Source organism: Acromyrmex echinatior, chromosome 4 (assembly GCF_024713525.1).
Source record: "Acromyrmex echinatior isolate Ae372 chromosome 4, ASM2471352v2, whole genome shotgun sequence".
Lineage (NCBI taxonomy): Eukaryota > Metazoa > Arthropoda > Insecta > Hymenoptera > Formicidae > Acromyrmex > Acromyrmex echinatior.
Genome location: NC_141855.1, coordinates 14,995,328 through 15,014,882, shown reverse-complemented (window position 1 = coordinate 15,014,882; position 19,555 = coordinate 14,995,328). Strand labels below are relative to the sequence as shown.

At 28.9% G+C, this 19,555-nt stretch overlaps 2 protein-coding genes across 2 annotated transcripts; both read right to left on the bottom strand.

Annotated features, from left to right (window-relative positions):
* Positions 1-239: 239 nt before the first annotated feature.
* On the bottom strand, positions 240-8,428 carry LOC105145554 (putative glutamate receptor). Its single transcript, XM_011055192.2, has 8 exons — positions 7,489-8,428; positions 6,404-6,903; positions 5,883-6,206; positions 5,392-5,545; positions 5,097-5,305; positions 2,094-2,183; positions 1,856-2,019; positions 240-1,776 (listed from the first exon to the last, which is right to left on the bottom strand). Exons 1-8 carry the CDS (start codon positions 7,649-7,651, stop codon positions 1,488-1,490), a joined length of 1,893 nt encoding a protein of 630 aa, XP_011053494.1. The 5' UTR covers positions 7,652-8,428; the 3' UTR covers positions 240-1,487.
* A 454-nt stretch (positions 8,429-8,882) lies between these two features.
* On the bottom strand, positions 8,883-19,511 carry LOC105145553 (glutamate receptor 1-like). The gene is made up of 8 exons (XM_087405849.1): positions 15,598-19,511; positions 13,391-13,884; positions 11,673-11,993; positions 10,963-11,128; positions 10,019-10,227; positions 9,667-9,768; positions 9,197-9,360; positions 8,883-9,120 (listed from the first exon to the last, which is right to left on the bottom strand). The coding sequence occupies exons 1-8, from the start codon at positions 15,779-15,781 to the stop codon at positions 8,883-8,885; spliced, it is 1,878 nt and encodes a 625-aa protein (XP_087261975.1). The 5' UTR covers positions 15,782-19,511.
* Positions 19,512-19,555: the final 44 nt, after the last annotated feature.

Sequence of the window (19,555 nt, the reverse complement as noted above, 5' to 3'; positions counted from 1 at the left end):
TTGTTAAATAAAATTATTAATGCATACCGAAGATAATATTTTATTTTGTGAGTATTAAAGTATTTTAAATATTTTTCAAAAAATATGAGGAATTTATGTGAATCCAATAACACGTATCACAAGATTTTAAGCTTGTCTCTATTAATGTGCCCTGTATTGGAGCTGAGAACGTTGTGTTGTGAGTGTACGTTAAAATAAATATAATTAAAATAATGATTTATATAATGATTTATATAATATTAACTTAAACAATTAGCTTAAATTTATTATTATGTAATATTGATTTAAACAATTAGCTTAAATTTATTACCTGTTTTAGTAATTATATGTTAAAATGAGTCAAATATGAATAGGCACACAAATTGGGGAGGACACATTAATAGAGCCATCATCGCTTGAAGGATTCACGATAATAAAGATAAAAGTAAAAAATATTTTTTATTTTTGTCAAAAACATTATAAAGTATCAAGTATCATTTTTTAGATTAAGAAATATTATAAAAAAAAGAAATAGTTGAAAAACCGATATTGATTGCAAGCAGATAAAATTAACAGTTATTATAGTATTTAATAATTAATTTAATAATAAGCAAGTTGTCTAAAAGACATATTAATAAAAACAGTTATCCTAGTTATAGATATTATCGGTTAGCATCGATCCGTTTAAATGTATATTTCGAAATCGTGTATTCTAATGTATCCGATTTCTCATAGGTTAAAATCGTTTATTCTTTATTCTTAATTCCTTATTCCTTCTATTGTGTGCAGGGTCTTAGTGACAAAGTAAATTGGCAACCTCGTCTTATTAGAACCATAAGAGATCGTCCTTGTTACAGGAGATTACATATATCCAAGAGGTTGCAAATATAGATACAGAAGACAAGTATAATTGAGTATTTTAAAATCAAATGTATATTTATTAGTCATCGTGAAAAACAAGAATTTAATGCATATCGAACGGAGTAGCAATTTTTATTTTTAGAATGTTTCCAACCTCCAGCTAAATATGCAATCTGAATAACTTTGGCGATTTTTCGGATACGTTGAGAGATGGAAAATCCAGTTTTTAACCACGTAATATGTCTTTATAATCTTTCGAGTATATCCATCATTATAAAATTCTTACTATTTAATTATAATCTAATATAAAAATACTATTAATTTAATTATAATCATTATGTTATTAATTATATTTGTGTAAGCAAGATATAAGCACGCAATCCGCAGCACAACATTTTGCGAAAAAGTAAAATAATAGTAAATTAAAATTACCTGTGTAAGAAATTTATTCTTTCCAAAATATAAATATAATTTGAAATATTTTATTAAATTTGTTAAATAAATTGATAAACGTAGATATTGCAAGTAATAGTTATAAATGCTATAGGGATTTATTGTTTTATAAACAATAAATCCCTATAGCATTTATAACTATTTTTTATATATATTATGACTAATAGTCGATTTGTTATAAAATTCTTGAAGTTTTAGCTCTTCTCGTATTCTTTCCGCAATTTATTTCTCACGTTAAGATTGTAAGTGAATTTTGTAATGGATTCATTATTCTTAAAGTTTGGAGTTTTAAATGAATAATACACTTTCTCGATTATCAAGACAAATAATGACAAGACCATACTGCCTATTACAATTGTTAAAATCGGCGTTACATCGGTTATATCGACCGTAAAATTACCAATACCGCCCTTCATTGGAATTTTTGAGGGATTCTTGTTTTGTAATTTATTTATAACGCCGTTAAGTTGAAATCGTCTCAAGCTGAAAATTAAAAAGATATTTAAAATATTTATTTTTTATAAGGTAAAGCTATAAATAAATATGTATACTTAGGACTTACTGATAATTTATAAAGCCAGTGTAAGGACTTCCTTTCTTTAAAGTTATCGCATTATTATCGATTCTTCCGGTATTAATATGTACCAGCTCACACTGTACATAAATGCCCATATAGTTTTTGAACACTTCCGTCGTATAAAATGCCAAGTCCATCCGCTCGCAAATCTATGTGAAAATTGGCATGAATCAACTTAAAAATTTAACACCGTTAATGTCATTAATGAAGTGACATTGCTAACTTTCTTGAATCCCTCAGACAAATTAAACGGTAAATATTCCTTATCTTCCCGCGATTCGTACATTTTCAATAATAAGGGATCCTTGGTATACTGCAAAATTTTAAAAATTATAATTTGGATAAAAAAATATATTGCGTTTTTCTTTCAATTATAATATATAATTAGGATAGAATGCCTTTTATAAACTTTTGCCCGTAATCCATTATGAGGACATAAAAAAATTAAGAATAATATATTCTTTACAAATAAAATTAAGAGGGTATTCTACTGTAACAGATGTTATTTTTGCGTTATTTTTTTTTAATCTTTTATGAAGAACCATAAAAACTAAGTATCTGGTTCTTTCTATACATTTATTAACATTTAAACAATATGTAGGAAAAAAGACAACAAAATTTGTGTAAAAGAGAAAATGAAAATTATCATCAGTAAACCGCTTTGAAATAATCGATGAAAAAAAACTTTTATGCTTGGCTTCCATCATTGGGCCAGTTTTGCTCGATCGAAACAAAAAAATTAAAAAAGATTCTTAATTAATATGCTTTTGACTGTAGTAGGTCAGAATAAAAGAAAAATGTTGAAAACTAAAAAAAATGATGTCATTTTGAAAATTAAATTTCGATTTTCGCAAACTTTTTACATCTTTAAAGGATTGTCAAAATAAAAAAAACAATATTTTAACGTAATCGTGATTAGAAACGGTAGACATGTGCTGAAGATGTATACATAAGTTGGGCTCTCTTGGTCAAGTCGATCTTGAGATATCATGGAAATTCGAAAAATACAATTTCGAGAAAAACGCTTTCAAAATTTTTGCATGAAATTTACACAGAGAAAATTTTAATTACTATTAGTCAGCTAATCCAGGACCATAGAGGGGACTTTCCTCTTGCTCGAACATAACTCGCTAAACAATTATTTCCTCTCAGCAATCGATTTTTGTTTGCTTAGCGAACTTACTCGAGCTCTGATACAAATAATGTTTCGTAAGGATATTATTTCGTATATTTCGTACATTTTCAATAATAAGGGATTCTTGGTATACTGCAAAATTTAAAAAATTGTAATTTGAATAAAAATATATTGCGTTTTTCCACTTTCTGGCCAATAGTTGCTTCCATAACACTCATTATTTTTAAGAGTGGCAAAAAGCCTTCATTAAATATTATTACTGCTAAGGAAGTGGCGATTTCTATAATTTTTGGTCTTGAATGAGCAAAAGTCCAAATTAATAAAATTAAAAATTCATTATTATTTTGCGTTTCTGTAAACATCTTTCTACTAAAGAATCTGATAAGTCCTCATAAATAAGCTTTAATATCTTTAACACTTTAGATTAAGAGATGATTTGTCATGAATAAAACTTTTAAGTGTATTTGTAACTTCGGCTTTACGCATCAATTGTTTTCTTCAGCACTCATTCAATATTCGTGTTACGGCTTATCATTCGTATAGCTTTTAGTTATATTTCTTTTCTCGTTTCTTTAATGCGTGATCTACAATGAGCAGTCGCAATAGGAGTAGGCGTAGAAATTGATCAATTAGTTGATTATCCCACTCACATTCGACTATGATTGATTGATTTCTACACCTACTCCTTAATTCACTACTGCTCCTGCCCATTGTAGATCATTCATAAAAGAATCAGGATGTCTTTGAATAGCCAAACTACAATATTTTGTGAGTTCATCAATAGACGGTATCTTTGCCGTCGATATCTTTAGGCGTGTTCCGATAGATACTGTCAGTACTAAAAATTTACAGTATACGTAACGTAAATTATAGATTTTCAATACATATCGGAACACGCCTTTGTTGTTCTTTTTCGCATTTTGAAATCTCGTACTCATTTTTTTTCCGACATAAACGATGCATTCTTTTTATTCTTTTTATTCTTTTTATTCATTCTTTTTATTTCTCCTCAGATCTCGAAAACATCTCTGTAATAGTCAATCTTTATTTCACCCGCACTGCAGTTATAATTTATAGAGCAGATTTCTTTTCGTGAATTTTATACATCATTATATTCATCAATGTTCTCGTTCTTCTACTTGTTCCAATTACATGCTCGATAAAAGCTACTTTTTACAACAGTGTCGACTACTTTCTTCGAATATTTTTCTATAAGAATATAGATACCAAATAAAAAAGAAAATTATCTTTTTTTTATGTTCCGTACAAGCTATTTTTTTACCAATATCCATTAAACTGCAAAATAAATTCAGACTTTCTCTGTCAACACTCAAAAGTCACATAACGAATACAATTCGTAATTTACGTGAATTTCGTATACACTTTTAATATGAGGAGATGAAGGGATTAATATTTCATTACTGCACTGCATGGAAATTTTAAAACCCAAACTATGATTAGTGGTTTAAGAAAACTTTATGTTACTTTTGCAATTTTTACAAATAATATGCGAGGTAATTGTCAAAAAAACAGTGAAAAAATTTTCAATGCAGTAACCGAATTCTTTTAAAATAGTAAAGTCGATGTCTTTAGAAATTTCGAAATTTTTTGCCGATGTGCTGACAAATTCCGTGCTCATTTCAGCGATGTGTTCCTACCTCGAAATTTTCGTTTCTTCTGACGATCCGCATGAACAAGCTTGTTTTTGTCCTTTTTTTACCCATTTTAGCAAGTAAAATTATTTTACACAATTCAAAATAAGTGATCAATTGCGTGCTAACGTTCACCTTACTCAATGTTTGAAATCATGCTAAATTAAGAATCGAGAAAGCAGATGTTTTTTTCAAGATCATAATCGATTCTTTATATTTTGAAGAATACCCCCTTAAATTCTTTAATATGTAAAATTATCAAATTTTCTACAAAAAATTACTGAATTACTAAGATTAGTTTATGTTGTGTTTCAAAATTTTTTTGCTACAATCGCGAAATTGTTTTTATTCGCGAGCGCTTTAACAAAAAATTCTATAATTAGGTAATATATTATTGTTAAGCAAAGTAATTTTTAAACTATAATAAGAATGGACTTACAAGTGGAATATCATATTCAGCACTATTTTGTAGAACGAGTAATTTGTAAGTGCCGTCCTCAACGTATCCTTCCAAAGTGGAAAAAGGCAGTTTAGCCGTATTGAGTGCCAAGTAACTGATCAATGAGGCGAAATAAGTAGACAGAATTATTACTGACGAGGCGTAAATCGAAAAAAAAGCTAGCCTCATCGATGACTTTATGGGAAATTCTGCGATTGCGTAAAATATATATATATATAATAATTTTAATATCATGATGACTTATTGTTTTGCTTAAGTATAGAAAAAACATTACCTGGTAGACCTTGCTGGCAATAAATACCCCAAACTTTAATATAGTTGTCAGATATTATGCTCATCGAGAATCCTTTTGCTTTAATAACAGTCAACAAAATAGAAGCAATTATTATTATCATTATTAATGTACCCCAAACTCCAGGGCTAAATACCTGTAAGATTTATCAGTAAAAGAAAATAATTTCTTCTACTAGATTTTGTTATCACCAATTTTCATCCACACACACACACACACACACACACACACACACACACACACACACACACACAAATTACTTTAATATTTCTTTTCTCAAAGATATAAAGATATATTTCTAAAAGATATACTGAAAGATTTTTTTATAATTTTATTTTTAATTTTATTACAAATTAACACAAGATAAATATAAAGTCTTTGTCTAATTCGTAATTTTATAACTATAACTTGTATAATTAATATACAACTAATACATTTAAATAATATATTATACTATTAAAATAAATTATTACCTTAAAATACCAGAACCATTGCACGTAAGGCGTGATGGGCTCATGCAAATAGAGGCGGTATTGTGTACGTATCAATGGTATCGTAAAGTCGATGTCGTTCAGTCTATCGTTTGTTAATGTGAATGCGGCTATGCCAATATCAGCTTCATTGTTCACCAACTTGCCAATCGCACCTGACCAACCATTTTGCGGATCCCAGCTACCGAATGAGTCTACTGGATCCAGAATCTTTATCGTAAAGTTCATCACTTTGCTGAGCTCTATCAGTAGCAAACCAAAAAATCCGTCCATCGTACCGTTCTTCAGCGAGACTAATGGCGAGTTCTTCGAGCATTTATCAACAGAATTGGCAAGTCAATTTACGTCTATAGATCTACGAAGTTATCGTTAAATTCTAATGACAAATTGCGAGGCAATTTTTTTCATGCTGATTATTTTTTACAAGGTCGTCGCTTACGACCTTCACTAAATCGCAACGTTAGAGTAGCGTACAATAGAGTTCGAGAAAGATGAAAACTTACATTTACAACCGTCACGCGTACAACATCACCAAACATGTCGCTCCTCCTGGCGTACAGATTTTCCTGCGTTCTCAGGATCAGACCTCTATCAGGAGACCATGTAGCCAGATCAAACGTTCTAGTATAATTATCACGAATGGCATACCACTCGACTAGAATCGGGCGATTGTAGCACAGGACCAGCATCTGAGTGCTGACGTCCACGTTAAATATGTTGTTGGCAGGATGCGTGCAGTAGTCTTTAAGGGGGTTTCCAAGATGCTGAAGAAACACAACCAACCAGATAGGGAAAAAGATGGGTTTTATGCCCTTCGTGATCTTGGCGAATTCGTACATGGTCTCCTCGGTGTCCAGGAGAATGACGAATAAGGGCAGCCTGATATTCTTCTGGTAATCATTGTATTTACTCATCAGATTTGAAAAAGTTATGATCGTGATCATGACTCGCTGCTGTGAAAGTTCACGCGACAATGTATGCACTAATGTCGTCGTTTTTAAATCTGCAATATTTGCATAAAAAATGCATATTACATTTTACTTAATATCTCAGTATTAGATATAATTTTCTAGATCATAACTGAGATGATGACATTTAATTTTTAAATTTAATTAATTTTTTATTTAGTTACATTTTATTCAGTTTAATAAAATAAAGAAAAAAAGAGTTTTAAAAAACAAAAAATTTGATAATTTATTTGTACATTTATTTAGCAACAATATTAAAATTTCTCTTAAAATTTCTCTTAAAAATAATTAATTAGTAGGTATCTATAAATTTTTTTTTATTCTAACACTTTGTGCATAATTATTTATTTTTTAATCGAATAATGTTGAATTATTTAATAACATATTATTTGATAATATAAATTACATCATACAATAATTAATTAATTTGTAATTTAACTTTGTCATCTACAGACATCTTATACATTAAATAATATTGTATAGAACTAGTTTGCACATGAAATTCTGATTCAATGTTTGTTCTCTGCAAAAATTTCCAGAGAGAGAGAAACTTTCTTTCTGTCAGCTGGCTGGAAATGCAATATGAGAAATGATAGTTGGAAATTGTTCCTGGTACTTACCGTAATTATCAGATTGTACGAAAATAACACATGACGTACGATAATATCTGTGGACGTCGTTAATTAGTCGGAAATAATTATTAGTACTTATTTCTTCTGTCAGCGATTTGATACTCAACACGAAGAAAAGTATCGCGATCAATCGCACTATCATATATTTCATTTCGCAAAGTACAAGATTTAAATTAAGAATTTAGATAAACGATCACCATGTAAAAAAATAAATATTCCTTTTGTTCAATTGTACACTGTTACGATAAATAAATAATTAACTATGAATTCGAAGCAAGAAATTATCCTTCATATGAGTTAAATTAAATATAAAAATAGAGAGAGGTACAATGCGAAATCGGTATTTTAATTCCGAAATCTTACTAAGAATAACAATGAATCGCGGAATATTTTATCAAAAAGCGTGACTATTACTGCTTGGAGCGAAGATTAAAGAAAGAAATAAGGGTAGCGCGATTCAAGGGTGCAAACGCGTGACTGAAGAACGGTCATCGTAAACGAGGATTTATCGGTTCCAAGGATCTAGGAGTGGGTGCAAAAGAGTGTCACCGAGTGATGTGCGGCAGCATTATTACAAATTATATCGAGATATGCGACGATATGACTTTTATCGGTGAATCATCGACCAGACTGATAAATTATTCATCATCGTTAAGCTCTCGCAACCAGTATTATTTATCTGTGCATCGCTCGATGTTGCTATTTCAGGTATGTCATTTAAGTGTCATCTTAGTTTTCAGTTCGATATATAAAGATCAGTGCACAAATTTAAACGTGCAAAAGAATTGTAGCGCTGAGCAGAGAAAGATATCTCCTTGATATGAATAATCTGATGTATTATTTAATTTATTGTGGCAGATTTTTTAACAATTTTCAATAAAAATTGAATAATTTTTAACAAACATGTAAAGGAATATTTAAAATAAAAAATAGCTTTAGGAAGGTTTACCTTTCTCTCTCGCTAGAAATGTATTTCTCTTAACTCTTATTTTATTTTAGTGTTAATACATCATAAATAATTTCACTTATAATAATAATTTAAATAATTATATACACTATTTATATTATAATCATATTATCACATCTAAAATACAAAATTGTTAATAACAAAATTATTAATACTTAAATATATTATGATAAACATTATTATTTATTTAAAGTTATTTTAAATAACAACACGTATACAGAGTAAAGGAAAAAGTTTAAATAATAATTAACTGTGAAAACAAATTTACAAGCACACACACACACACATATACATATAGAAAATTTCTATTCATAGAGAAAAAAGGAAAGTGAAGAAATTCTTTTCCGAAAAAGATGTATCTTCTTCTTTTTTTTCTTAGTAAATTAAATTGTAAGTTTTATCTCAATTATATTTTTTAAATAAATAGCTTTCTAAAAGGATAAAAGACTTTCGATTGCCTTCTCCTTGATCGATAATGAATGTTCTCTATAATTAGCGTTATGATGCTTATAATAAAGCCACCGCAAAGAATCGCCAAAATTGGGATGACGTTAAATAAATAAACCGGCTTGAAAACCTTGTTTTCAACCAACTGCGATGAATATGTTTCCCTCAGACGCATTATCATACCATTGTCCATAAATTTCTGCAAACTGGTAAACGCAATATTTTTATGACAGAAGGAAAGGTTAAATATGCAAAAAGGATTTTATGATAAATATAACCCACTGATAATTTATCACGCCTGTATATGGATTATCCTTGGAGAGCATGATTACTAAATTGGTTATCCTCTCAGTAGTAATGCTCGATAACTTACAGGGTATATCTTTTTCTATGCTTTTCTTTTGAGTACTCATCACCATAAAAGCAACATTTTTCTCGTTGCATACCTGAACAAGTAGTAGATTAAATAAAAAATGATTTAAACGTGCTGAAGTAATTATAATATTAATTAGGAGATGAAAGTAATTTATGAAAATAAAAGATAACGATTATATTGTAAAAATCAGGGAATAGAAGAAACTCGTAATTAAGTTACAGTTAAAAGTTACTTTTTGGATAACTTTATTAAGTTATTTTTTTTTATAATTGTAACGGTAATTTAGTTACATTTTTTTGGTAACGGTAAGGAATTTTAATTTTCATATTCTATTCGTCTTAATGTCTTGCGTAAAAATATAGATTGTTAATCGTACTTGCATGAAACCTTCTATTAGGGTTCTCGGCAATTCCGATTCGTGCTTCATTAATTTCATCAGTTTTATATAAAAAGGATTTACCTCGTACTGCGCTTGAAACTGTCGTAAAAATGTCTTATAAAGCATAAATTATTCGTCACTTCATATATATATATATATATATATATGACGAATTATAATTATATAAATATAATTATATTATATATATATATATATATATATCAACGTTAATAAAATCACGTTAGATATTAAATAATTCTATGTTACCGAATGCAACGATCTGATATAACTTTGATCGCTCAAAAGGTGTACAAGCTAAAAGTGAAAGTCAGACTCTTTGATCACTTACGGTGACTATGTCATAGTCGGCACTATCGCGTATCACGATTAATTTATAGGTACCATCGTCAGTGAATTCTTCTAGCGTTTGAAAAGGTAGAACATGAGTACACACCGTCAGGAAGCAAATTAACGCCGCTGAATAGTGAGCCATTATTAGCACCGCCGTCAAAATTATCGTGAAGTACGCGACACGCAGTGATGAACTTTTCGGAAACTCTGAAGGAGTAAAGAAATTTAATTACAGCTCCAATCAACTTGTAAAAAAGAAGAAAATATAATTTGATATCAAACTTAGAGTAATTCCGACAAATACGCCACGCAGGGCTTTATCAGAAGTCAGAAAAAATAGAAGAAGTGGGAGTAATTTTCCTACAATTACTTTGTTATGCCTTTATGTTAGTATTGTGTTATGATTTCAGTTTCTTACTGTTGATATTAATGAAATTATTGTGAGCTGAATCGATATTTGTCACTTTGTTAAGTAGCGCCATCATAAATTATGATCTACATACTTAGTGATACAGACTTAGTGATTATTTCGTGATATATGAGTGTAAAAGAATAGTAAAGCATGTTGTATAACTAAATGTAAGTACTTTGTTCTTGTATTTTTTGTTTACTTTATTGTCTTGTATATTTCTTGTATTTGTCTTGTTTATTTGGGATATATGGCATTTTTAGCGAGCGGGATTTATGCCTAAAGTATACAAAGTGCGCAGATTGAATTCAGTGCATTAAATGCAATAAACGCATTACATGAAATATGTACCTGTCATAACACTTATAATACATGTGAAAAGACGAGTTATCCTAACTCTTAACTTAATTAAAATTTAAATAATCTTATCCTCTTTATAAAAAACGAAGCAGTCATGACATATTTTATGAATATTTTATGACCAAATGTTTAAGTTAATTGCTTTAAAAGTATTGTAAATTTTATATTAATACCTATAAGCGCCTGCTGACAAAAGATACCCCAAATGCAGATGAAATTCTCAGAGATCAGATCCACGGTGCTTCGTGATTGATCACGGCATGTTTTCATGAAGAATAAGAGTAGCGGTACGGTCGTTATCAACATGATAATTGTAATCCAAGTGCGCGAACTGAAGGTCTGTTGTGATTGTACGAGTATAAAAGATTAATTCAAATTTACAATCAAATCAAACTACATTTAAAAGTAAGCTGTTTCGATACATTGACAACAATTGCCACAATTATATCAAGATATTTTATGTCATATTTCTCATTTTATACTAATTTGTACGCAAGTTAGAATTGGAAATTGCAACTTAATTGATATTTAAGCTAGTAAGATAAGACATTGCTATTATATACATGCAGAACCTTTTGTTAAAATCAAATTAATTTATTAATTTTTTTTACAACATATAAAAAGTAATTTAAGCAACTAGTTTTGTACTTCTCAGTACTCAGTATTTTTTACTTATCAGAATTTTTTATCTATAATTACTTCTCATTGCTCATATTATATTTTTATTTAATATTAGACATTGTTTATACGGAGTAATAAAAAAAAATTGATGAGGTACGATTTAAATGAGCAGTACGCCTTAGGCAAATCTTATTATTTTCGAGGCGATAATAACGAGATAAAAAACTAAATTAATAATTTGAATGTTAATAAATGATATTACCTGAAAGTAGCCGATCCACTTGACGCCACATATTCCCGGTTCCTTGAAATATAGATTGATTTTAGATACGATCAAGGGCAGTGTGAAATCAACAAAACAAATTCGAAAACTCGTCAACGCCATGTCAGCGATTGCGAAATCTGCCCGATTATATACGATTTCTCCCATCACTCCAGACCAGATGAGAGTTTGTCGATTCCGCATACCGTATTCGATCTTTTGTGAGACAATATTCACAGTGAAGTTAAGATGACTCGTGAGCTCCTCGAATACTTTTGTGTACATAGTAGCCATTTGATTCCCAATTACCGAAGTAAAATTCTGCATTTATTTAACACCAATTAATTAAACAGAAATCGTTTCATAATTATTTCTAAAATTAGAATTATAGAATTATACAGTACATGAATTTTTTAATTAATTAATAACATTAGTAATAGAAATATTTGACACTTCACAAACATCTTTAATTTTTAATTGTTAAAAAATTGATGTAAAGATCTTTTAAACAAATTTTTACATGTATTATTTGTATATGTATATTATGCATATAAAATATATATCAAACAATATGTATATGTACATAATATATAAATTTTTAAACAGATCGTTAAAATGAAATCGTCTTTTAATATTTAATTTGAAAAGTGATATTTAACTCAAGCGCCAAATTTGCATCAATATGTTATTAATTAATTATAAAAACGTATATACTTTTCATATATACTATTTTATCCTTAATAGCAAAATATATTGACAATAACTTCATTAAATACAATGATAATTTTAGAAGAGTATTAGTCAATTTCTTAGATTTCGTTTTGGATATTCACGCAGATAAGCTTTATTCTACATACCATCATATAAATACAATAAAGATAAAAACATAATTTCGGTATAAAACTATAATAATACTTGTTATTAATTAAATGCAAATACAGGGTCAGTCAATATATATCGCACATCCATGATGTCAATATTAGTAAAATGCAAATTAGCTGCATTATTGACGTAATGACGATGTCATGATCTAATCATATATAATAAATTTCTCTATTGCATATTTTTTCCTCCTTCACAAGAATAAATAAACGTAGTGAATTTTTGTTATGTTGACCAAACTTTGTACTACTAAGTATTGTATATTTTATATATATATATATATATATATTATATATATAAAACATACATCCAAATAGCAAAATGTCTGCAGTTTTCTAACAGACTGTCAGCAGGTTCGAGCAAAAAACGATGGCAATCTGCCATCAATTGCATCCGCATTAGGATGTGTTCTGTTAACATCGCCTGTCGATATAATGTGAAAGCAAATTGTTGGCAGAAACTGAGCAGATCCTATCGACATTATCTGACGCTTATAGATTCTATTACGTTTTTTCTAGCTATTTATTCTATCTGTCAACAATATTACCTAATTAATTATGTATCTAATTATGTTGTTATTTTGTTGGCATAGTGTGTAGCAGACATTTAAAAAATTTACTTTCTACAGACTTGGCTATCTGGGTGTGTGTGTGTGTGTGTGTGTATATGCGCGCGCGCGCGCGCGCGCGCGTGTGTGTGTATATATATATATATTAGGTGCGCAACTAAGTTCTCGCTATTATTTTCATGGCATTTGCATCAAAATAACAGCGAGAACTTAGTTGCGCACCTAATATATATATATAGAAAAAAGCACATTAAATCTTATTGAGCACCTTTACTGCGACCGCTCGTAGAATAACTCCTTCCATGTTTTTCCTTCGTTCGTAGAGGGACAAATTTGTCAGAGGAACAAATCCTTCATCGTCTCTCCATTCTGCCAGGTCAAAAATTTTGACGGTGTCGCCCTTGATGGAATACCATTCCCGCAAGATTATCTCATTGTTACATAATACCAACATCTGCGTGTCGAACGCCAGATTAAAGGGATTACCGATCGGCTCATGACAATGGTCATGGATATTGTTGTCGGGTGTGTAGAGAAACAGAATAAACCACACCGGAAAAGACATGGAGTACATCTTAATGGCGTCCACAAACTCTAGATACGCCTCGAAGTCAGGTAAAATGACGATGGTAATAGGCTGGATTATTTCATGATAGTATTTAAGCGTTCTCCACAAGTTTTTAAAGTGCACGTCCACAGTCATTATGTAGTGTCGGCTCAACAAGCGAGAACTCGTATGTATCAGATGCGTAATTCGTAAATCTACAGCAAAAATTTTGCAAAATCAGCCCAACAACTCACATATTTAAAACTCTGACAACTTTGTCGAGTTCTAGAAGATCAAAGTATATTAGCAATTTTATCTTTTTCTACACAAAGAAAAATGTTTGGTTGAATTAATTAGAATTCTGGTGAAAAATCAATAATTCAGAATTATAGTTAAATCTAAAAGATTTCTGATTAAATATATTAAAATTCTAGTTGAAATAACCAAAATTTAATAGATTTAACCAGAAATCTTGTAATATTTAACTAGAAATATTTAACTAGAATTCTGGACTGTTCATTTTCCATCAAATATTTTTTTCCGTGTACTATTTCTAGCTTTACAATTTGATAAATTTATGGGATAGAAAGAGAAGACAAGAAAATATTTCAAAGCGGAGTCGTATAAGAATAACTGCTATTAATCATGATGATTGATGTTGCAACGTTTATTGACTAAACATTTGTTTAGTTAAAGTAACACATTGAACGCTACTGTCACGGTGATTGACGCTATCAAAATTTTTTTTTGCTTATAAAGAAATAAACGCTATCTAAAGATGGATATATATATTAGGTGTTGGAATTAATTCGTAGCGTTTTACAAGTGATGGGAAGTACTTTCATTAATGTATTTTTTAATGCTCATGTGAAATAAATAACATTCTTTCATTAAAAACGCTACGAATTAATTCCAACACCTAATATATGTATATGTATATATATATATATATATATATATATATATATATATGAGCATAATTTTTATATTTATTATGGATTACTTCACAGCTTATTTCCTTGCATAATCCAATCAAAAAAAATAATTATTAATTTCATAGTTAATTTGTCAAACGTCAAACTGTATGTATCAAACCAAGCATAGCAGCACGCATGAGTGCATGCATGAGTACATGCATGCATACGTGCTTATCATTCAAGAAATCGAACATTGTGATTCCACCTTAATATAAAATTTTAATATAATGATATAAAAAATAAATAGATAACAATAAAAAATAAAAATTAATGCAAAAATAAAATACAAATATGCTAATCAACACAGTTAAGATAGTCTTATTTAATTATATATAATATGGTAAGAATTATAAAATTATTAGGTGCTCAACTAAGTTCTCGCTGTTATTTTGATGGCATTTCCATCAAAATAACAGCGAGAACTTAGTTGCGCACCTAATATAATGTAAGTATTATAGAATTATAGAAGTATACAATATCTTTCATTATATGATTATAATACTAAAAATTTTGTTGCATAATTTTGGACATACAAAATTTGTCAGTAAGGCAATGTATTATCATATTTATACATAGAAAAAAATAGTACTGTATTAATAGAATTAAATCTAATTATAAATAATATATGTTGCTAACTCAGGGTCGATTGTTTCATGTTTAAATAAACTATAAGATAATTTACTTATTAGATAAACAGAAGAGTAAAAGAGTAAGAACATAAGAGAGTAAGAGAATAAGGCAGTGAGCTGAAGTTTACCAAAAGGTGGAACAATCCAGCTTCACACAGTTACAGTATTAATAAAACAAATAATTGTTTTATCAACACAAGATATGGCATAAAATATATACACACACAAAACAAACACACTGAATTAATAAGATTATTATCTAATTTATTTCTATTTCGTATAATAATAATATCGTATTTGAAAGATGATATTTTGAAATGACCTCCATAATCCCCATATATGTCTCCAGGATGGACGAAAATGACAGACGCCGCATCAGAGCCCACATAAAATTTTCGGATGTCCAGTATTAAATCAACAAAAGTATCGGCGTTGAAGTCCTTCCCTGAAGTTCCGAGAAGAATGCAAAACAGCATCGAATACAATGAACAAAGCGATAATCTCATTTCGTTGGAGAATCGGTTCAGAGTTTACTACGCGATAGACCGGAGAGACTAACTAAATGGCTAAAATTTCTCTGCCAAGCAGAACAAACGCCTCCCTGTAGAGTAACGCGGGGTAAATTCAGGGACGTTGATGCATAATAAATGCTTCAGATAACGCGTCACGGAAAGAACTTTGTTGAAATATCAAAAAATTTATCTAGATGCAGATCTGAAAATAATTTTGTTAAACTATGAAAATAATTATGTAAAAAGCACTTAAGCTTATTATTAGAATATCATAACATTTTGCAATATTATTCATGCTTAAATTTCCATATAATTATTTTGGTGGCCCACAATACAATTGTTTTCTGTACCTACTTACATTTTTGTGTATAACTGGTACTTGAATAATTCGTACCATGGATATATTTGAATAATTCCGCAATGTGGAACTAATTGCGACTGATCAATCAAGCATAGTTTTTTTCAATCGCCTTTCTTATGTCATCGCTACATTAAGAATCAACGATACTTTCTTGAAAATATTTATACTAAAATAATTAATGCAATAAGAGGCAAGATGTCACACAATTAATTAAGCGCACTGTATGGCTTCCTCGATTATTGATGTCACAGTAAATAGAAAGTGTATTTCATTAAGTATATTAAAAGTAATTCAAACAATGAACATACTCGAAGATATTAAAGTAAGTGCGATTAATTTTTAGATTAGATCTGCGCTGACAATGAGTCGCATGACGGTACAGAAGTGAATATAAACATAATACAAGATTTTTATTAGGCAAAAAGTCTGACTTTTACGTCCTTTACCAATCATTGACAAATATTCAAAATATTGACGTTCATATTCGACCCTGAATATGTCCATACAGAAGTGCACGTTTAAATTTATAATGCGGCGTCGGGAGTATATTCTGTGAGAGTATAAACTGACCAATATCAGCACCATTAGAAAATTACGATCGGAAACGATCGGCAGATCGCATCTTAAACATGCGTTGTCAGAATGGACATTATCAAATATGGTTGATAGATAACATAATTTATTTTCTTCTATTTTTCTTGAAAATAGCAACATTATTGTCTCCAACTAGATTAAATCATATATTTTTTATATAATATAATTATATCTCGGTAAAAAATTTGTCATGAATATGTATAAATGTGCATGAATATGTATAAATATGTATAAACATACATAAACACGCATAAATATTTACAAACATATAATTATATATGAAATATGTCCATATATGTTTATACATCCTTTTTTCTTTTGTAAAATTATTTTTTAGTGTAACAGAAATAATAATAGTAATGTGAAAACATTAAAAATAATTAAAAAGGTAATTTTCGCACTATTTATATTAGAAAAAAATCAAGAAGAAATTTGAAGAAATGTAAAAAAATTACTTACGTATAATTATAAATAAAATTATACATAATTATATATGAATTTTTTTTACACTTTTCCAAACTTGTTATTTTTACATTTTTCGAAACTTTGTTATCCTATCGAATTAACACACGGTATAAGTTTAATTCCGATTTCTGCAAATATTCATATAATGCACTAATTCCCATATCGAAAAAAATTTTCAGAAAAAATATGAAGAGAAATGTATTTTAATTTATTAAATATTAAATATTATACATTTTATATATATTATAGACTGTAATATATTAACATCTTTTTACATAATTATAGTAACATTATATATTTATAATAATATCTATAATTTAATTTAGTCTAGATTTTGAAAAATAAATAAAAATTAGATATTTATAGATTAAATAAATTACAGCAACAGCTCTATTGTTGCGGATTGCGAACAATTATTATCTCTAAGTAATAATTAATTGAGTAAAAATGTTAAAAAAAATACAGATAGCGACGTCAAGTTGATAATGTGTTTATATACATCTGTCATATCTGTTTGTAAAATTGCTTTCTGGACAGTGCTAGATTACTCTCGAAGTCATATACATTTATGACATGATTCATCGATCGCGACTGGAGAGAGCTGACCATCATCAAATTCGCCTAGTAATCGTGGTACCAATATATGATTCAGCGACAACTGTGTGAACAACCTTGTTCAACAATTTGTTAATTTAATTATGAACAATATTAATGCATATCAGAGAATTAATAGTTGTTGACATTGTCATCTGATCAAAGAGAATCAATGATATTATTTTTATTACCGTTTGCTAATATTTGCTTTGTCTTATAAAGTCATGAAGCTGTCTTTTTGAATAATTCTAATTAACTGCAAACATATTTATGTTATCTTCAAATTATAATCGCGGTTAATATTCTTAATTATTTAATTGTAATAGTATTTTTTTCTAAATTGTCTATCTCATCAATAAACTCTCGTTATATTATATTGTTGTTTTATGCTGCTTTTGCAAAATATTTGAAAAATATAATTATTTTGAATTTTTCGTCGATGATCACGATTTATGTATTACGGCGCCGGCACAGTTCTCAGTTATGGCGCGTTTATTTCTAATTATACAAAATATACGGTTATTTTAGCCTTATCGCCACTACGCTGTCCGTAATAATGTGAATGTAGTAAAATAAGTTATATAAACGTGACCACATACGCGCATAGACAAATCTAGAAAATGAGTCGCGCGCATACGTGTATGCAAAATCGTGGCGAATGAATGCGCACTTTTCCCTGTTACTTTCGAGACGCTTTTAGATTGTTATATCTATTGCAATGCTTCTAGACCATTCTGGACCGTTCCAAGTCACTTGCGAAGCCAATGAGCCAATAATGAAAAATGTGTAGAAAACGCAAATTATATGACATATGATGGAAAAAAAAATATGTGATAAAAATAAACCAATATTAGAAACAATTAAGATACGAATAATAATAATTACAAAATAATATATAAAAGGGAAATCAGTGAAGAAATAAAAATTATATGCGTATCTAGGGGGAACACAAAATCACAATAAGATCAAGATATATGTGTTGTTTCTAGCATATATGTTCTAGTAAAAATATCTTATAACATAAATTAAATTATTAAATAATAAATATAGAATAATATAGAATAATAAAATAAATATAGAATAATTAAATATGAATTGTAAAATGTAAACGGTCATGATGTAATTAATTAAAATATATTTTTAACAATCTCTCTCATTCATATATCACCTACAAATATTTTATATATCTATAAATAAATATTTTAGTTTTAAAGTAAACACTTAAAAATTATATTAATAAATTATTATATACATCTTTCATTTTAGTTTATGATGTAAAACTAAAGATTTGATTGCAGTCGAGAATCAATAACCCGTAAATCTTCATTAATTCTCAAAATCGAATCGATCCAGTTTTTTATATATCATATATTCTCAAATCAAGAGGGACATGTCCTTAAATAACCTGTCTTAAATAATAATTCAGTAAAATATTCAATTTTAACACTACAACTAGTTTATATCATTTAAAAAAACCACGTTGAAATTATTATACTCTATGATGCAATTCTGTAAGCGTAACGAAATAACGCTCTCACGTCCATCGTGAATCATCGTATATAATACGATCACGTGGTTACCATCTGTCAAAATAGGCAGACTCACTTAGAAATGGCGGTGCGCGACCGATTTCCGCTGTTCAAATTCGTCCGATGAAAAGATCTTTTCACGTCCCGAAATCATCATGTTTCTGAGCAAAACTCTTTTCCTCCGACATATTCGAATCTTGTCATGAAACCAATAAAAAAGAAACG